Source organism: Maniola jurtina, chromosome 3 (assembly GCF_905333055.1).
Source record: "Maniola jurtina chromosome 3, ilManJurt1.1, whole genome shotgun sequence".
In the NCBI taxonomy this organism is placed as follows: Eukaryota; Metazoa; Arthropoda; class Insecta; order Lepidoptera; family Nymphalidae; genus Maniola; species Maniola jurtina.
This window is the reverse complement of record NC_060031.1, coordinates 11,646,885-11,668,589: the sequence shown is the minus strand read 5'-3', so window position 1 is coordinate 11,668,589 and position 21,705 is coordinate 11,646,885. Positions and strand designations below refer to the sequence as shown.

At 36.8% G+C, this 21,705-nt stretch overlaps 4 protein-coding genes and 1 long non-coding RNA gene across 6 annotated transcripts in view; 2 read left to right on the top strand and 3 right to left on the bottom strand.

Annotated features, from left to right (window-relative positions):
* Window positions 1-21,705, bottom strand: part of LOC123880791 (adenosine receptor A3) — an 87,049-nt gene that overhangs the window by 19,085 nt on the left and 46,259 nt on the right. The gene's annotated exons all lie outside the window — the stretch shown is intronic.
* On the bottom strand, window positions 972-2,923 carry LOC123880792 (sialidase-like). 2 transcript variants are annotated; one of them, XM_045929089.1, is made up of 2 exons: window positions 2,551-2,923; window positions 972-2,454 (listed from the first exon to the last, which is right to left on the bottom strand). In XM_045929089.1, exons 1-2 carry the CDS (start codon window positions 2,685-2,687, stop codon window positions 1,437-1,439), a joined length of 1,155 nt encoding a protein of 384 aa, XP_045785045.1. In that variant the 5' UTR covers window positions 2,688-2,923; the 3' UTR covers window positions 972-1,436. The 2 variants fall into 2 exon arrangements, with proteins under 2 accessions (XP_045785045.1, XP_045785044.1); XM_045929088.1 differs by having other exon boundaries at window positions 972-2,915.
* Window positions 4,075-7,191, bottom strand: LOC123880789 (nuclear pore complex protein NUP62-like). Its single transcript, XM_045929085.1, has 2 exons — window positions 6,375-7,191; window positions 4,075-6,311 (listed from the first exon to the last, which is right to left on the bottom strand). Exons 1-2 carry the CDS (start codon window positions 7,118-7,120, stop codon window positions 5,219-5,221), a joined length of 1,839 nt encoding a protein of 612 aa, XP_045785041.1. The 5' UTR covers window positions 7,121-7,191; the 3' UTR covers window positions 4,075-5,218.
* Window positions 10,401-11,270, top strand: LOC123880797. The gene has a single exon (XM_045929106.1). The coding sequence runs from the start codon at window positions 10,485-10,487 to the stop codon at window positions 11,076-11,078; it is 594 nt and encodes a 197-aa protein (XP_045785062.1). The 5' UTR covers window positions 10,401-10,484; the 3' UTR covers window positions 11,079-11,270.
* Window positions 12,815-19,941, top strand: LOC123880799. Its single transcript, XR_006799350.1, has 3 exons — window positions 12,815-12,826; window positions 13,649-13,654; window positions 19,846-19,941. It is a non-coding gene; the product is annotated as an uncharacterized LOC123880799 (long non-coding RNA).

Below are 21,705 nucleotides of genomic sequence, written 5' to 3'. Positions count from 1 at the left end.
GCCTAGGAAATAAAGTGATACGGTAAGGGGCAGGTCGAAAAATAGGTATCTCATAATCACATGGAAACAGATGATAATAATAAAATCGGTCAAAACCGAGCTGGACTCGCACACGAAGTGTTCCGTACCGACTACCAACGTGCAAGTAATAACAATTTTTGATTTTTTTTTAATTTTCATTGCAGCCATTTTCAAAGTTTTATTTAATTGCTCATAAAGCGTCTACCGTTGCAATAGAAATACACATTCTGTGAACATTTTGACTCTACATATTACGGTACAGCTCGCTGACAGACAGACGGACGGGCAGCGGAAGCTTATTAATAGGGTTCCGTTGGCATCCTTTGGGTATGGAACCCTAAAAACAAGTCTACCCAGATTATAATCTTATTATAATATGATAAAATATTGACTAGGTACCTATAGATCTTGTCCACAGATTTAATGCCAATTGAAGATGTTATATAGGTACTTACTGTATAATTAAAGATAACTATTAAACTATTTGATAGTAAAAACTAGCAAAACATGTTTTAAAATAATATCCTGTTATTGGTGAGGCAGTAAGTACTTACAATTAACTTTTAAATCAAAATTAAAATCAGAACTGCAAAAATTAGTCCAGCGATTTTTGTATACTTATGCACACACAAACAAATCACTTAACTGAGAAACAGCCACAACAATTATTATAACAGTTTTATAAGAATAAAAGAAAACAAGTGTAAATTAAAAATTTATAACACCCCGACAAGTGAAGGTTACAGTAACTAGAAAAGAGCTGATAACTTTCAAACGGCTGAACCGATTTTCTTGGATTATAGCTAAGAACACTCTCGATCAAGCCACCTTTCAAACAAAAAAACTAAATTAAAATCGGTACATTAGTTTAGGAGCCACGATGCCACACACAGATACACACGTCAAACTTATAACACCCCTCTTTTTGGGTTGGGGGTTAATAAAACAACTTTTATTACTAACAAAATTTATTAATATAGCCAAAAACTGTATTACAAAATATCACATTTAATTCAATATAACTCGAGACAAATATTATAAACATTCAGCTGTGTTAAGTCCCAGTTAAACTATAATATAATTACAAAAAAAACATGTAAAACTATGTATTTAAATATAAGTACAAAAACAGATCAGTCATTATTTTGGCCTGTTTACTATAGCTTGCCAGTTGCCACATATTTCAAAACTAGCTGTTCATGGAAGGAATGCTACACATAATTTTTTTCAACCCTTAACAACAAACATATTTTATATTATAATACAATATTCCAAAAATATACAGGCTATCTGAATAATACAATATTTATTATCTGGCACAAGGAGGCAGTTAAAGCAAATTATACTGTTTTCATTGTGATATTTAACTCAATAAATTCCAAACATTTAATATAAACACTATTTAGTCATTAATTTTAATATCCAACAAATATAGCAACCATAACACTCAATATAGATAGTACTGGAAGATTTCTCGAAGCTGAATTCTTTTTCAAGGATTGTGTCGCGTATGTCTGTAAAAGACCACAAGGCACAGATCTCTTCATGTTACTGGTTGGGCTATGTCTTATTACATAGCACTGCATACCCGGTGTTACTTCAACAGGCTTGCCTTTGACATCCAGAGCATTTGTGGTTGTTGTATTTGTCGTAGTGATAGTTACTGAAGAGGTCACAGTGCCCGGAGCGGCTGGGGTGTTGGGCGCTGTGGTATTTACATTGGTCACATTCACTGGCACCAATGTGCCATTTGGTAACATATCAAACAAGGTACTCGGTGCCTGTGTCTGAGTAATAAGAGATCCATCTGCATTCAGTGTAGTAACATTGGTCACTGTTGTAGTTACTACAGATCCAGTGGAGTTGATTACAGTGCTTGGTCTTCTGGCCTCCTCCTCATAAATGAAACTAGATATCAAATTGCAATCTATTTTAGTTTCCTCATAGTCTCCATTGTCTTTTTTCAGGCCAAACTTGCACACTTCACCCGGCTTAGACACGTAGGTTTGTTGCCCTGATCCTGAATGGGCTTTAGCAGCTGCGTAAGTGGCGACACCGAGTGTTCCGAGGTTCAGTAGGGCTAGACCGGCTAACAGAGTGCCGTATTTACTTCCAGAGTCCTTGTATTGGTACACATAATTTGGTGGGCTACCGTGATACACTGGATAGTTTACAGGTGGTCCACCATGTGTTGGGGTGTATCTGATCTGTTGCGGCGGATTGTAGTGGTAATGGTGGTGGACATTTGTGGTGTGACTCACTCCAGTGCCGGGCCGACTTGGTGTGTTGCCAGACAAGCCTTTGCCTGACGGGTACCCGTGACTTTGTCCCGACGACCCTGATGAGGGATAACTGTGGCTGCCTCCAGATGAAGGATACGCGTGTCCGCCTCCTGTACCCGAGAGGCCGTCCGATGAGGGGTAGCCGTGACTGTTAACCGACGACGGATACCCGTGCCCGCCTCCTGTGCCCGAGTGAACGCTCGATGACGGGTAGCCGTGAGTGCCGCCTGATGAAGGATACCCGTGCCCGCCGCCCGAAAGGCCACCACCACTTGGCTTCGGATATGAATGCCTACCACTACTGTACGATCGTTTTGACGTTATTGGATCGACGATAGAAAGTACTAGTAAAGCACAAAACAACGCTTTTAAATAGCGATGCATTTTAATATTAAATCATCGACTTTCACCACTAAAACGAACAACACGTGATTCACGACAACAGCTCTTGCGCACTAAACTAAAAGACAAGAGTAAAAAATTATGTCTAGTGAAATCCAAACTGGTGAAGCTCACAGTTGCTCGTGCTCACAGACCAGTATAGTGAAGTTCGTGCACGTGAGATTTATTTTTAACTTTTTCGTTTGACAACTGACATTGACACTTCCAATGTTGCCAGGGCCCGGACATCAATTCGTACCCCTGCCAGACACCCTTAAACTTTTAAACTATTAAGGGCACAGATTAAGGGTGTCTGTGTCGGTGTGCCTTCGCTGACTCTAAAATAAACCATTGGACTGGCTATATCTACCAAACTGTACATTAATAACGAGTAGGAAATAGATACTTAATATAATATGGAGTGTAGTTGTAAGGAGTAAGGAGCACGATTTCCGTGTATAAAAAGTGTCCGCTAAAATGTGTTAGATAAGGGTGGGCACTACAGTAGCCAAGAGTAAATTTTAAAAAGAGTGGTTTTAAAACAAAGAAATATAGTTATATAAATAAAGAAATATAAAATATAAATAAAATAAAGTTTTAACTGAAATAAACTACGTCGTAATTATTTACTACGTAAATTGTTTAAGTAGGTATGTTATGCTGGATTATCACACTCGGCATACTTTTCTAACTTGGCTTACTTCACTCCACTACCAACCGCTACACTCATACCACTAGCGCCATTTTAGAGGGTTTTTGAACTATTAGTTACCTACTGTTTATATACCTCTGGATTACTGGTCTGTGGTGCACCTTAACTCTTTTTTTTTCCTCTCTCGTCTGGCTTTACAAAGATAAGCCAATGTCAAGTTTGTAGTTATTTGTAACAATTTAGTTATACTATACAAGTATGGACCTTGTCTGTGCGCCGGCATACGCACGGCACCCCCTTAGAGCGCATTCCAGTCAGTTTTAACAAAAAAAAAAAAACACTCCAAAAAGGCAGAGCACGCCCGCCAGCTAACACCAACACAAACGAAGTCCCACCTTAACTCTACCACTCCATCTTTATTATGATTTTAATCATAATGTTACCAGAAGTAAAACAGTTCCCACAAAAAAGATAAAAATAATTTAAAATAAATAAAATACAGACTATGGATTCTACGAATTGATTTTATAAAAGCGTAAGCTATTCTTATCACATGTTGCTCGAGCACTTTCGAATGCTTGAAAGTGCTCCTGTCGGTTTTTTTTATTGTCAGTATTTTTTTATTAGGGATTAGGCCTTGACGGGTTTTTATTTTGACAGAAAATGGGGGTGAAAATCGGACTTCAACTGGAAATCCTGCTTTTCATACCAATAAACCCAAAGTATAAAATCTATCAATCAATGGATAAATCGTAATTTATTATGAGTTTATAACTACAATTTTGGTACATGAAAAATAAAAATAAATAAATAAATAAAATCAGTACTAAAGCCTCCGCTGTCCGCTCGCCCATCCATGCGTCCGTCCGTCCAACTATCTGTCAGCGGGTTGTATCTCGTGAATTATAGGTGGGTAGAGAGTTGTCTCAGACTGTGTACTTTCATTGACGCTATAACAACAAATATAATACATAGTAATAAAAATTACAAAATGTTAAATATTATTATTTTTGTAGTTACGATGGTACGGAACCTGTCGCGTGAGAGTCTTACTCTGGAAAAAAAAATACCGTTTTGAGCAATTGATTTTTAAGTTTATTTTTTTACAAATTAAGTAGGTCGTAAACAACAACGTAAAAATCCAGCAAAATTAGTACTAAATATAAAACAACAATTAATTTCAGGTAGCAGACCTGCACCATATATGTATATACGAGGTACCTCGATAAAATACCTATTCCTAACCTAATCCCCGTTTTAATAATAAACTTTCAAGTTCATTGCCACTTTTCTTTCTAAGTATAATACGCGACAGGTTGAAATGGCAATTGGAGAGGGAACGCCCTGCTGCCCCTGCACACCCGCACAGCTTCCGCGCTACCCGATGCGGGCGAGTGCGGGTGACGTGCGGATGTGCAGGGTGTTCCCCCGCCTCATACCCCGATTGCCATCTCAACCTGTTGTGCACTATAGGTACCTGTATTGTATATAATGAATAATGAGATAACTAGGTACCTACCTAAAGTTTAGGGACATTTCTAATTTACAATAATGTCCGCTCGTCACACGGGTGCCAATAGTGCCCCGTGAACGACACGAAACTCATCTAGGTAGTATAAAGTTTAAATTAAATATTTTACTACTATCTAAATGTTTTATATGACATAGAGCAACCCTAAAATTAATGTCAGTGCTGTCACAGATAAAAAAATATTTAAACTTATTCGGTAAACTTTATCACTAATCAGAATCACACATAAAACTAGGTAGGTAGGTAACTATACCTATTTATAACTTTTTTAGTTATAAATAAGTTATACATAGGTTATTCCTACATAATAAGTAATTATTTTTATTCGTAAAACTAAAGATTATCTATAAATTATACCGCTATGAACAAAGAAAGCCACCAAGGTGGGTTGTCAAGCCAAGATTTTAATTTACTTCTCGAGGGTAAAATAGCGCTTTGCTCTTTCTTAGGCTCCGGCATTTTTGCGTAATTTAACAAGATGCTGCAGTCGACTTTACTTCTCAAAACATGCGAGTCTTTGGTGACAATATCCACTTCACATTCCATTTTCGATGGATTCACAGGCGGTCCTTTAACGGCCAAGGGATCAGTTGTTACAGTACAGTTTGTAGCGTTCATTACCGTTACATTCGATGTTGAAATTGTGTACGGCGTCGAATTGGTAGACACATACATAGGCTTAGCAGTAGTAGAATTAATATTAGTTGTAATATTAGAGGCTTCACTTTCTAGCGGAGTAGATAACGTAGTTGAAGCGTTAACGCTCGATAATGTAGAATTAATTGTTGTAGAATTACTTTCTGCGGGTGAAACTGTGGCGTTTAATGAAGATGTGTTATTTAACAACAGAGTTATATTGACTGGAGAAGCTGTTGTTGTACTATTCAAAATAAGTGAGTTTTCAGTGTTAACGATTGAACCATTACTCAACATAGTTACATTTACAGGTGAAACGGTTGTGGTGGCGGGGAGCGTATTATTTATCACCGTATAATTTGATACGCATACTGTTTGAGTAAAGGTATCTGTTGCGACTTTTTTGCTCCCTTCGGTGAAAGTCGATACTATTTCGCATGGTATTTTAAGTACTTCAACTTTATTTTCCTCCTTGATCCTTAAAGAACACGTAGCCTCGTCTTTCGGCGTGTCATAAGCAGAGGATCCAGAAGTATGATATCTCCTTCTATAATAATCGTCGTTATAGTAATAATGGTTGTGGTGGCTATGCGAACGACCCATATTATACAATGCCAAACCTGTTAAAAGGTCTCCGTATCGGCTGCCTGAATTGCGGTATTCGGTAATATAAACATGTTGAGGTGCCGTATAGTATGATGGCGTATTAAAATAACCATGTGGTTGTCCATATGATCCATAGTTATGGGTACCATAATTATTGTGTCCTGTTCCATATCCAGTGTTCGTATTATAGGTATTGCTTGAATGATGAGTATTAGAAGGATATCTGCTGCCTGATCCTGAGCCCGATAGGCCTGTTGATGACGGGTATTTGCTTCCTGTTGAACTTGGATATTTATTATTCATGTAATAGACGCCAGCAGGAAGATCCAATCCAGAGTTTGATCCTCCTCCCGATAATCCAGTGGATGATGATGGATACTTTGGAGCTCCGCTTCCAAATCCAGAGAGACCAGTAGATGATGGGTATTTAGGTGCACTGCTTCCAAATCCAGATAACCCAGATGATGAAGAAGGATACTTTGGAGCACTACTGCCAAAACCAGATAGTCCAGATGACGATGATGGGTATTTAGGTGCACTACTTCCAAATCCAGATAGTCCAGATGACGACGACGGGTATTTAGGTGCACTGCTTCCAAATCCAGATAACCCAGACGAGGAAGAAGGATACTTTGGAGCACTACTGCCAAAACCAAAACCAGATAGTCCAGACGATGATGATGGGTATTTTGGAGCACTACTGCCAAATCCCGATAGTCCAGAGGATGACGAAGGATACTTCGGGGCACTACTGCCAAATCCCGATAAACCAGAAGACGATGAGGGATACTTAGGTGCACTGCTTCCAGAACTAAACCAACTAGAAGAAGGCTTGCTACTGCCGGAACTGGACCAACTAGAGGACGGTTTACTTGCTGAGCTCGATCCCCAACTTCGGCCCCAGCTGGACCCAGAGGATCGTCCCGAGGAAGAGGAACCGTATCTTTTACATTCTGAATAGTTTGATACAACGCACAACAACACGAGGCACAGCAGAAACCTGCCCGCCATAATGATGCGGTTTCGAGACACGTCCGCTCTCGAACCGGTCCGAGTTTTATTGAATCGAATCTCACAAGATTGAGAGTAAAACAGCCTCAACGTATGACGTCAACGAAGTATTCTAGGAATATCGCAACAGAATTACCCGTTATACATTGAATGTTATTGAGTGATAATTGATAACAGGGCCAAAGTTGACTACCAATCAGCAACAACCAATAAATATAATTAAGGATAAGACTAATAAGAATTTAGCTTTGTTTTGAACAATATTATTGAATTATTAAATGGTGTTTTCCGGATAAATTACTGGAAATCATTGGCCACAAACTCGATAATACTAATAATAGACTACTCATCAAAGTCCGTCAGTAATATAATTAAATTAACATTAGAAGCCAATCAAAGAAATAATTTGTATCTGCACATGTGATGCAATTTTATTACTACCTAATTCGTCATTCAACTCATTAGTTATCTTAGTCTTAGTTTTTGACCTTATCGTAATGTAAATAAATAAAATAAATGTTCTTTTATTTGGGACCACAGCGAAAACACAGTAGGTACGGTACACAAAATAAAACAGCAACATACAAAGAATATGATACAAATACTTACAAATAAACTTAAATAAATACTTACTTAAATAGATACTTAATTAAGTTAGTAGATTATTAAATAATCAATTTTTATGAAGTAGGTACCTACACCGTACAAATATTCACAAAATGCGTCGTCCAGAATCAGTGACGGATTAACCCTTAATCAAATTAAGCAATTGCCTAGGGCATCAGAAGAAGCACAAAAAAAATTCGTCCTTAGGGCATCACGTCTCACTCTCACGTCACCAAAAAAAGTTTCTAGGACTAATTTGAAAATTCGCGCGTTTTAAGTTGTCATAGAAACCGACCTAGAGTCATAACCCCACTCCCGCTTGCCCACTCGCTGCCCGCTTGTCAGTGTTCCCAACTTAGGGGTTTTCCCCCAGATTTAGGGGGTAAATAAGTGAGATGGGAGTTTTTTAGGGGTCTGAAATTTTTAGGGGTTTTTTCAGGGATTTTTTAACACTGTTTCAATTTCAAACGCGAGTGAGTTACGGAATAGACTATCTATTAAAATGTTGCAAAGTATCATGACTGTCCGATTTACATTAAATCGAAATGGTGGATCTGGACTTCATCTGTGTTGGCGTTTGCTGGCGCGCGTGCTGTGCCTTTTTGGAGTGTTTTTGTTTTTGTTAAGAGGGGCTGGTTTTTGTGTTAGTTGGTGTTTATTGGTGGTGGAACTGCCTGGGAAGCGCTCTAAAGGGGCGCCGCGCGTATGTCGGTGGGCGCCGGCGCAGACGAAATCCATACTTATATAGTTAGTTTCACTAATTTTAAAATAACTAACTACAAACTTGACATTGGCTAATCTGAGTAAAGCCAGACTAGAAAAGAAAAAAAAATGGTGGATCTTGTAAAACATTTAATCCATCCAATAAAATGTTAAAGTTATTCAATGTCAACATGTATGATTTCAAAAATCTGAATCTTCAGACGACGACGAAATTAAATAACTTATAATAAAAAAACTTTTGAAACATAATATTACAGCAGATTATCTCTAAATCATAATGAATTTATATTCATATATTTTTTAGGGGGACAACTCAATAATTAAGGCGATTTTAGGGGTTTTTGACACAAACTTTAGGGATAAATATTTTTGAAAGTTGGTAACACTGCCGCAAGGCACATTTCAGTAAATAAATAAATTATGCTTTGTTAGGGTTCCGTACCTCTGTCTGTCTGTCCGTCCGTCCGTCCGTCCGTCCGTCTGTCTGTAAAAGATTTTTATTTATTTTTATGTATAATATTTTTTGATTTATCGTGCAAAATGTTGGAAAAAATACTCGAGTACGGAACCCTCAGTGCGCGAGTCTGACTTGCACTTGACCGGTTTTTGATTGTTGTCGCACCTACTCCACTTCTAAAGTACGTTACATCTCATCATCTTAATTTACAAAAATCTAAGGTTTTTAGGCGGTTAAGGTTTAAAGACCGATTCTAGTTGACATACGGGTAGGGGGGCCCACAGGCATGGATTGCTTAGGGCATCAAGTAGTCTTAATCCGTCACTGTCCAGAATACAGCAGATTTTAGTGTTACGGCGTTTCACACCTGTTATATTAAAACGTCTTAAATCACCACCATGCTATTTGCTATTATAATTCAAATAGGCGCTTACGTTACTTTTCAAAACACATCGTTTCTTTTGCAAAATTGTGTCTAAATAACAGATACATATTACATTATTGAGACAAGAAACACAATCTACTGCCGCAGACAGTGTGTAAAAATATAATGCAACTACATCCAAATTAATTTAAATTATAAAGAAAAAAATCCAAAATTTAGTCAAAATTAAATTTTTCAAAAAAACATGTTCAATAATAAAATCTACAGTGAAAAATAATGAATATTTGAAAATTTACTGACGTCAAAGTATTCACATAATACTACTAGTGCTAAAATATTTTTTCTTGTTTAAATTTTTTAAAATAACACGCCATTTCGGACCGAAATTTAGGCTTTGCGAAAAGTTGCGAACATGAACCAAAATACATAGTTTTAAATCAAAGATAATACTATAACCTTTCTGTGTATATGAATATTTGATTCAAAATCAATGAGAGAAAAGGTTATTAAAAGAGTATAGGTAAGTCAATAGGTTTGTCTTTCCTTGTACAAAAATTATTTCGATTTTTTCTTGATTCCCAAGACCCAGAACAACGACTTATGTCAGTGTAGATCAGAGCCGTGTTTGAACGCATACCTAGTGTTAACACTCATGTGCTGTTAATTTCGCTTGTGTTCGCCGCCGTGGACATGGACTATGGTTTCCATACTAAAATTACCTACCTCCTGCTTATTGGAAGTTGGTTGAAAAATAATAACATGGGACAGCTGTATAATAAATGATTGTCCTTGTTGTATGGGTAGGTATTTGTACAGTTGATAAGTAAATAATGACTAATGACATTGCAAAAACTAAGAACCTATAGTACCTAGACTTCATTCTTCGTAGACTGCAGACACCGTAATTGTTATCAATACGCGACCTCTAGGCTCTAAAACAATTGAAACCTGTTAGGTACGTTTACACCAAATCCTAAAAGGATTTAACGACGCACTTACTTACCTATTAAGCAACACTAAATTGTTAACCGGCACCGAACAGTGTGACAAATAATCGTAAATTGCAAACCAGTAATCTCTTCATCCGATAATCACTGTCTGTGAAGGCAATTCATTCCGCATCACTTTTTGTAGTAACACAAAGGCATGGCAATCAGTTCCAATCATGACGTCGTACCAGCTGCACATTTAAAATGTTATTCATACTTCTATTCAGTTTTCCGTGTACTATTGCTGTTGAAAATGAGGAGACGAACGTTCGGAAGCCATACGCTATCCTACCTGTGCCTTTAGACTTCCCGAATCGCAACGATCGCGCTGAGCAATGCTGGCTGAGGATAGAGGACGTAGAGTTGACGGAAACCCTCGCAATATATTGCCATATCGCCCATGCATTTCTTCACTACTTCATCCACGAATACAACACTCGAAAGATGCTGGAAGACAAAGTGGACGTAAGTCTTTGGAACGAGGAGCCGAGACCGATGGAGGACATTCCATTTCCAAGGGAAGACACTGATTTAAGGGAGAAGGACAACCAGAATGCCTTTGTAGACTGGAAGCAGACGACCATAAAAGACCCAACGACACGTAGGCGACTATACGTCACCAAAAAAGCTGATTGCAGGCTCATCATGTACAGCCGCGATGGAATGACTAATTACGAGGTGGATTGTGGTAAAATTTTGTACTTTATTAACGTTCGTATGAACAGCTGTGCAGTGTACAAATGTAGCGTGAAAATGTTCATGGTAGCGTTGTTTGTTCTCTTATTTAATAGCCTATAGCTTGAAGCCATATTCTTTTAGTTCAGCGACATTCGCTGGTGATAATATATTATTTATTGCTTATTGTTTTGTTTGGTTAAATAGGTTTAGTTTTAATATAATGTGTGTTATTAAATGGTTACTTATTTTCACAACAAATTATATTTATTTACAAGATTGTTATTTGTATGAATAAAAATTCGAATAAAACGATTTCGCTTAATTTAAAAAGTGCGAGTTGGACTAAAAATCTAGTTAATGAGAGATGAGCAGACATTGGTCTAGCCGATCTAGGTGGGTATATAATGTTATTCGTATTATAGGTACGTATCTCTCTCTCTCTCTCTTTTCTCGCTCTCTCTCTCTCTCCTCGCTCTCTCTCTGACTCTCTTTGCGTAGTATTGCACATTGCCAAGGGTCGCGATCCCTTTCCATTAATCACATAATGAGTGAGAGTTTCCTTGGGATAATAATTTAGTGGATTCCCAGATCCTTTCGCATAACGCATACGGATCTCTACCAAAGAATATAAGGATGTATTCTCATGTTTGTGCCTCTACTAGCAGATTTAATTCTACCATTTCCATTCATCCAGTGTCCCGGGTAGGACGTTAAGCTGTCTCCGTTTCAATGACTAACTATAACTACTGACGATAAAATAATAATTGGTGGCGAATTGAAGCTTGTTCATTTAAATTCGGATACCTGCATATGTTTTAAACACTGGCAGTAGGCTGCCATGACGTTACACCCGAATCAGAGTTACTTTATATAGAACTTCAACCGGGGATACGCTTTTGCCTCAATTGATGTAGGTACCTACCTATCTTTATAACAGCCGTGTTGCTGAGCAAACCCACCAACCAACTAATCAACCACCAACCAATCAACCAACCAACTAACCAACCAAGCAAATCACCACGTTTTCACCTCGCAATTTTGCGCAGCCTTGCGAAACTACAGGGCTTATTTTTATTTATTTATGCTATATCGATCATCATCGGTACACCAACAGCAAGTTCACAAAGCGTTTAAATTAAAAATAATACATAGGATTTTTCTGTTCATATGTTTATTGGGACTATGTGTACCTACTGTTCAGCGATTATGAAGTTAGTCAAAAATTAAAATCATCGTCATTCTACAACCTTTTGTGGCCTCCACCGCAGTTTTCTAATCGCGGTCCTTCGTCTGCCAGCTTTCCAACTTTGATAGACCTACGGTCCTATAAAATCTGATATTATATTGTGTATCAATTCTGGTTAATAGCTCGGGAATATTAATGACTTAATATGCATATCATACATTAGATATAACCACAATACTGGAAAGTATAGGTACCGATGCACCTTCAATGCACTTACATTGAGGTTTTATAGCTTAGATCATCCGCTGTCCAATAATATATTTTTCCTCGATTTTATTCACACTTTGGTGGAAGTACAAGGTAAGTAGGCAATCATTTTTGACCGATTGAGATTTTCTTAATGTTATGCGCCTAACGGGCATTCGCCATTTCTCCCTGCTATCTATAGTTACACAAGAAAGAAGAAGACGAAAAGCAAAGACGAAAAAAAAGAACCCTAAAGTATAATAATTTAACTTAGAACGGGAAACACACGGGTCATGAAAGTAAGTTAGGTCAGGTATCTTTGTTCATTCAGAATTAGCTTAGGTATAAGCTTTTAATTTTTTCCTCTATTACTTTTTAACTTTATTTCGTTATTTTCGGTTTCGTCCAAATAGGTAGGTAGGTACCTATTCTTAGCGTGAATCTGTTAGGAAAATTCGTGAAAATTCACGCTTATTGATTTTAGCACCCATCAATTTGGAACGAATTGATTTTATATGTAGGTATACGTATTTTTAATTACTTATTGTTAATATTCATCTATAACAGTTTTTAAATTAATCATCGATATTTTTCAACGAAGTAAGGGAACGGTGATAAGTGGATAACTAACCATTAAATGCAAAAAAAAATATTTTGAGTTATCGCCAAAAAACGTGGGAATTTTCAAAAACTAATATTTCTCAAAAATAATGGTATACGTAGGACAAAACTAAGAACTTTGGGCCTACGTTGGTCGTACGTTTTTTCAGAAACATTAGTCCACATTTTTAGCCAATAACTCAAAAAATATTTTTGCACTTAACAGTTTTTTAGTTAATTCACGACAGAAGTAGGTAAAGCTACAAGGGTTCTAAGCGCCCTGGTCTCAAAAATAGCTCACAACAAACCGGCTGAGGTTGTCGTGGGATATTTCTCAGACCCCAGACCTCCAATAAGATTACCTACTCTTTTCAGGACTCCAACTTGTCACCCCTCTCTACGATATAAAGGCATGGGAAAACGTTTAAAATGCATTCGATATCATCAATTATTTACTACAGTTACAGATTACATTACATGTTACACGAAGGTCGTAACTTAACAATAGAATTAGTTCCCATTCATTCGGTCTTTACATTCTGTTAGCGGCAAATAAAATAATTATACCTAGTAAACTTAGAAACTGAATTGTTGAAGAGAATTGTATGTACCTAACTGAAATAATTGTATCTATTATAGTAACTAAAAAAAAATTAAGGAATGTGTTTCTCGAACAAAAAGTTATAAGTATTATTAAAATATTGTAATCGCTATTTTCCTCTCGACGGAATTTGTATAATAGACAAACAAAGGTAGTTATTACATAATATAGCCATGATTATGTGATCAAAAACCGGCCAAGTGCGAGTCAGACTCGCGCACTGAGGATTCCGTACTCGGGTATTTTTTCCAACATTTTGCACGATAAACCAAATTATACATAAAAATAAATAAAAATCTGTTTTAGAATGTATACCTAAAGCCCTTAAGACAGTAGTCATGTTATTATTGAAGTGATATAAATTACGATAAACTTGACATCAATAATTTCACATTGTTTCACATTCTCACTTTTTAGGGTTCCGAACCCGAAGAGTGCCAACCCTGTTAGTAAGACTCCGTCCGTCCTTCCGTCTGTCTGTCAGCGGGCTGTATCTCGTTAAATATAATAGGTAGAGACCTGAATTTTGCACACAATGTGAAGGTATTTCTATTACCGCTACAACTACAAATACAAAAAAAATTAAAATGGCCACCATGAAAATTTAAAAAAACGAAAGAGTGTTATTTCTTAACCTTTAGTGAGCGAGTCCGACTCGCACTTGGTCGATTTTCTTGAAATTTCTTTTCTATAGCAAAAATAAGTATTCCTTCTAGCCGTCTTCGTGAGTCGTGACTCATAAATTATTATAGTAGAAATGTAATATTACCTACCAGTTTGTGATACATTACACAACATAGGATTTCCCAACAGAAAGAGTTATCAAGGATATTCCTATTTGCATTTTTGTATTATCCTTGAAATGATGTTCAATATGTACCTATTGTGAATTATAAATAATATTAATAAGTACATAAGACGTACCTATCTAGTAGATATCAATGTAGGTGCTTGCTGAAAATGCTTTGTCTCTACTATTAATTTCGGTGTAAAAAGCAGGTCAAAATGGACTGGATCAATTAATTCCCTTTCAAGACCCAAGATTAAGACGGCTTACCAAATAATATTTCAGAAGTAAGTATACCGCATACCTATAGTGCACGACAGGTCGAGATGGCAATTAGGGTGGTGACGCCCCGCACACCCGCACAGCCCCCGCGCCAACCCCGTGCGAGAAAACGCGGGTGACGTGCGGGTGTGCTCCGATTGGCATCTCGATTCTCGATCTGTCGCGTAAGTAACTACTATAGGTACCTAATAAAGCCTCAATAGCTCAACCGGTAAAGGAGTGGACTGAAAACCGAAAGGTCGACGGTTCAAACCCCGCCCGTTGCACTATTGTCGTAGGTACCTATTCCTAGCACAAGCCTGACGCTTAGTTGGAGAGGAAAGGGGAATATTAGTCATTTAACATAACTAATATTCTTTTAAAAAAAAAATAGGTGTAATCTACAATTCGGTGCACTCAGCACCGATGTTTAAAACTGCAATGTGAATCGCAATAAAATCTAACTGACTGACGCGTCTGTCGCAGTCAAGGTGCAGCTCAAGAGTCACGAGTTACGACTTCCGGGGTAACATCCCAGAAAGTTGTGGATCGTTGACAGCCCTAGTTGCAATCCACTACAGTCTAGAGTTAATAGCAATTACATAAACTTGTCACTACTATACCTGCTAATCTAACAAGGGTATCATCAAGTAATTGCCTGTCGTTGGACGTTGCACACGTACCTACCTACTACTGGACGGTCGGCTAGATATTTAAACTAGGAAATTGTCTACATCCAATCTCCATAATTTTATGTATCAGCTTGCTTTGCAGAGGGAAGCATTAAATAAATGAAGTTAATTAATTGCTTTCTGGTAATTTTACTAACACTGTTAGTGCCTATGTGCCACTTGGGACATTACCTATTACATAGCAGTAAAAAGTTGTAAGAAGGTGACTATAATATGGCGGTTAATGTGGCGGGGACATTATAAATCTACCTGGAACAACTTAAAACTATCCTATCAAGTTACTTGTATTGAGTTTTACTGAGAGATGCCAATTGTATCTTTGAAACTTGTTGAGATGTTCACTAGTTTAATAAAGGAATACAAGTATAAATTAAAAATTTATAACACCCCCGACAAGTGAAGGTTACAGTAACTAGAAAAGACCGAAAAGAGCTGATAACTTTCAAACGGCTGAACCGATTTTCTTGGACTACTCCGCGCCTACGATCCAAAGTATCTGAGTTTTCCAAAACATCATTTTCAAATAAATAATTATGTATCTAGGCAACGTCCATCTTGACAGCTTGACATTTGTCAATTGACATAATATTATGAACCTAACGGTTATCTAACCTTCTTTTCTACAAGAAAACTAGAAAAGAGCTGATAACTCTTAAACGGCTGAACCAATTTTTTTGGATTATAGCTAAGAACACTCTCGATCAAGCCACCTTTCAAACAAAAAAAACTAAATTAAAATCGGTTCATTCGTTTAGGCGCTACGATGCCACAGACAGATACACAGATACACACGTCAAACTTATAACACCCCTCTTTTTGGGTCGGGGGTTAAAAAGCTTTATAAAATAAATTGAACATTTGACTGGGTTACTTATGGAGAATTGTTTTTTGGGATAAAAACTATCCTATATGTTAACAAAGAGTACCTATTAGCTATAAATGTGCCAAATTTAAAAAATTAAAAAAAAATACTGTCTTGGACTGTGTATCAAAAATATTATTTTTCCCGATCCATTTTTTCCTATAGAAATTGCCCAGTTACAGTTTTATTTAAGTAGGAGATAAGTTCGTAACATAATGACACAGAATTTTAGATAATGTTATATACTTACCTATTAGTATTCAAGTACTTGTTTATTATGTAAGTAGGTTTATAGGTTGGCACGTTTGATAAGAAGATAATACAAATAAAGAAACTTAATGAATAAATCTAAATTATATTGTAACTAAACTTATTTATCGTTCATTCTTTCATACATAAATTACTGTTTCTGTGTTATCTCGATAAACGAATGGGTAGGTGCTTAACAGGGCTCTCTCTCTGTCACTCGTTTCATACAATCGCAGTTCCAATTTCATTTGAATATTAAGCAACCAAAGTCCATGTAATTTTGCAGACATATTCTAGATACTAATATCTGTCTGTGGTGTTTTAGATTTTTCTAAAAATATGTAGTTTTAAAATTACAGGGGCTCAAAGATTTGTATTTTGTATGTGAATTTTTAAGACCGCGTAACTTTGAAACCGAATATTTTAACAGAAATCTGGAAAACCACAGACACAGATATAAGTTTTTAGAATATGTCTGTAAAATTTCATGGACTTTGGTTGCTTAATATTCAAATGAAATTGGAACTACGATTGTATGGGGCGAGTGACGGAGAGACCCCTCTTAATGTTTATGGTTTTCTCCAGGTGACATTTGACGATTTCGGTAAAAGTAAAATGTTCTGGCGTGACTGCTGAAAATAAAAGAATAAAATATGACTCATTATAATACACCACCTAATGCTATAAAACGTTCATTTAAGTGCATACCTACTTCACAATGTCGTCAACTTTTTACTATCTAAGATAAAGAATACCGAATAGCTTTTCCGAGACATAATATACAACCTTTGAAACCACTTGAAATCTATGCTATATTTCGACTATTTTCATCCATTTATCTTTAGATAGATTATTATTAGATTTCATCAATTTATATTTAGGTAGAGTGTGATCTTTATGCTAGACAGTATAAACTGCAAATAATATAATTAGAAAGGTATCAGGTATAGCTTTCTAATACAGTGGACCCCCGGTAATCCGGCACCCCCTGTAATCCGACAAGTTTATTTTATTATTGAACTAGCTGATGCCCGCGACTTCGTTAGCGTGGATGTAGGTTTTTTAAAAATCCCGTGGGAACACTTTAATTTTCTACCTATATCATACAAAGTTTAAAAAAAAATTCTACTTTAAATATAGATAGGTAGTAGGTACATATCTTATTAAATAATTATTTAATACTATTCTAGGTATATAACTAGTTTAAAAAAGCAGTATCTACGTAATTTTTAAAGACAAGCCTATGGGAAACATGTTCTTAGCTATGAAACCGATATTTTGCCCATATCATGTTCGAGGAAGGTCAAAAAGGTAAGACATGATTAAGGCCATTAATCCGCGACGGTGACACGTCATGGTGTTATCTTATCTTTCCTTTTAATAACGGCTTTATTGGCATTTGGCAGCCATAGGTAAGCCTACCTATGCAAGGCGGCGGAGAAAATAACTAATTTAATGACTGCTGTACATATTAGGTAAATTGGTAACACGCTGATTACATTTATTCTGCTTTTTGTTTAAACTTTTTGTCTTATATGACTCATAATATTATATACTAGCTGATGCCCGCAGCTTCGCCCGCGTGGATTGGTCAGATCCCCTGCAGCATCAGGATTGAGGAGTTGGACTCCAAATTTTTTATGAAACAATGTCGCAAAGTTCCTCTATCGATTAAAAAAGAAATGACGCAAATTGGTTCAGAAATCTCGGAGATTTCGGTGTACATAGGTAGAAAAACACAACTCCCTTTTTAAAAGTCGGTTAAAAAAGTAGCCTATTTTACGCCCTGGTCAATCCTCTACTTGCCTGTGAAAGTCCCGTCAAAATCGGTTCAGCCGTTCCATAGATTAGCCTTTTCAAACAGACAGACAGACAGACAGACAGACAGACAGACAGACAGACAGACAGACAGACAGACAAAAATTTTAAAAACGTATGATTCAGTTATGGTATCGTTCAAATAACCATATGAGCTTAATATGAGGTAGTTATTTCGAAATTACAGACAGACACTCCAATTTTATTTATTAGTATAGATAGCTAAATAGCTGTCTGAGTTACGATTATGACCATTGAAAAATCTTAAATATTCATAATTAAATCAAAAATATAAAAACTGGTACGTAGCAAAATAACCAAAATCTTGTTAGGCATGTTACGATCAGAAATTCCTCAATTTGACTCGTGACAAGGGACTGTCCTCGAGGGAATATAAGTGAGATAGATTCTATTAAATGACCGACATGTTTCATCTTGGCGACAGAATTGTAAAGTAGGTTTTCCACATTTTCATTTTTAGGGTTCCGTACCTCAAAGGGAATAAAGGAACCCTATAGGATCACTTCGTCGTCTGTCTGTCAGTCCGTCTGTCGCGTCTGTCAAGAAAACCTATTGGGTACTTCCCGTTGACCTAGAATCAAGAAAGGCAGGTAGGTAGGTCTTCTTATAGCACAAGTAAAGGAATAAATCTGAAAAAAATAATTAAAATGTGTTTTAATTTTCAAAGTACGATAACTATGACAAGTGGGGTATCATATGAAAGGGATTTACTTGCACATTTTAAAACAAATTTTTATTTATTTTTATGCGCAACTGTTTTTGAATAATTCTGAAAAATGTCGGAAAAAATTGTTGAGTACGGATCCCTCGGGATGCCTGAGATAAAATCCCGTCCGACGTCTTAACTACTAGGCCATCGCCGCTCTTTAGCGTTCTTTACCTGAAGGATACCAACAGGACCCTAATATAACTAAACCTCCGCTGTTCGTCAATCCGTCCGTCCGTTTGTCAGCGGGCTGAATCTCTTGAACCGTACTTGGTAAAGAATTAAAATTTTCACCGAATGTGTATTTCTATTACCACTACAACAAAAAATTATAACATAAATTTCGAAATGGCCGCCGTGTACGTTTAAAAAGAGTACACAATCTTGTAAGATGGTACGGAACCGTCCGCGTGCAAGTCCGACTCGCACTTGACCGGTTTATTTTAGACATATCCCGGTTAAAGTACATAATGTATTCATCCCAGTTTGAGGTGCGTTACGACGACAAATAATGTCGCGAAACCATTTATACATCAGCAACGTTTGATCTTCACGTGTTCGTTTTGTCAGCCACAAATTATTTTCAGAGATATAAAAGCTGCAATTAATTTGTTCACACTTCCGCCCTATGTGTTCAACTGGACATTTTGTGTGAAAATAGATTTATTTGTTACTTTTATCGATAAATGTACCTACCTGTTGTAATAATGAGTTCACATATTTCCAATGGCATTCCTTTGCTGGAATAATGTGAAAACATTATTTTGGTTCATGAGTTTCTATTATACTTCGTATTCGTCCGCGTCGAAAATTCCTATTTTACCCCCTTAGGTGTTGAGTTTGCAGAAATCTTAGCAGATACGTCTTAATAGCTATCAGGTTGCCAAATTTCAGCCCGATCCGTCCAGTAGTTTGAGCCGTGCGTTGATAGATCAGTCAGTCAATCCTTTTCCTTTTATATATTTAGATAAAAAGATAATAATATTGAGTCCCGTTAACAATCCAGCACAGTGACGGTATTAACGGTCTGAAATAATATAGAGAATGATTTCCTTCCTGTCCGGCATTGTAACGACTATTCTGGATAACTGAATTGGAATAATGTGAACTGAAAAAGTCGATACCCATGCACTAACATCACGCTTCGGTCGATTTCTTATCGATAAGGGCTTTACCGCATCGCTGCACCACGGTAATATTATTAATATTACCGTGGCTGCACTGTGCACTGGTGCGATAGTAAAATAAAATAAAATTACTCGCCGCAAAATCCATACTTATAATATTATAAATTTTTCGCATTTATAATAAATACATTTACAGTAGTAAGTACATATATATATATGTCTGTCTGTCGGTCTGTCTGCTAGCTTTTCACGGCCCAACAGTTGAACCGATTTTGATTAAATTAAGTACAGAGTTAGCTTACATCTCGGGAAAGGATTTTATCCGAGAAAATCGAAGAGTTCCCATGGGATTCTTAAAGGTCCAACCCATTTTTATGAAATTTGGTACATACGTAACTTGCATTCCGGAAATTGTTATAGGCGACTTTTAATCCCGGAAAATCAAAGAATCCACGGGATTAAAAAAAAGTAAATCCACGCGGATGCAGTCGCGAGCATCATCTATAGTTAAATATTTTTTTTAAAAAGTAGTGAAATAGCCTAGTGGTTGAGCCTCTACCTTTTTATTTAAACGGTCCAGAGTTTGATCCCAGGCACACACCTCAACTTTACGAAATTAAGTATGTGCGGTTTAATTAAAGTAAATAAATAAAAACATCATGTGATAACCTGCATGTCTGACAGTTCTTGATAATATTCTCGTAGAAGTGTGAAGTCTGCCAGTCCGCACTTGACTATGTCTAACCCTTCTTATTCTGAGAGGAGATCCATAGTGGGTTCCTCCCGAGAGAGTAGCAATCCGACACTAGTGAGCCAGCGTAGCGATGAGTTGAGATGACGATGATGATGATGATGATGAAAATCAAATATTCCGACCACACGAATCTCTATATTATTACAAAAATACCCAAACGAATAAAAACCCAGTTAATTGTCGCTAACGAACGGCTTTTCATAACAGAACTTACTACTGTCCTTCGGGAAAGTAATAAAAGAGCAAGCTGCGGTGCTTTGACAGACCTAATGTTTTTGTGTAGTTACAATATGAGTTCTGTCTAGCGTAGTGCTAGCAACTTTGAAAAAATATTATATCTCTTTTTATTACTTTATACAAAATACTTTCTCTTTAGACCTATTATGTACCCTAATGTGGAACCAATCAGTGAAATGTTAACGTGAGAGGACTGCCACAAAATATGTTGAAACAAGTAGGTCACAATTAATGTGATCTTTAGGCATACCTACTCAATCATTGATAAACATACAGAGAATCCACGAGTTCAGAACTACTTATCTATTTAGTCCACTATTGTAACATCATAAAATATCACTAACTTCAGAACAGATCTATAATATATTATGTTTGGATTTATGAATAGTGTCTGATATATTATCTGCCTATCTGACAACGCACAACAACACGTCATAACCATAATATACAGAGGCCTTTAATATCTAAACCGTCAAGCAAAATGAAACACGAAAATTCGATAGGTTCGAACCCCACCCGTTGTAATACCACAGTTTTATAAAACTGTGGCAATACTTATTTAATTTTCGAACCCACGCCAAGCAGAGCTTTAAGCTTCTT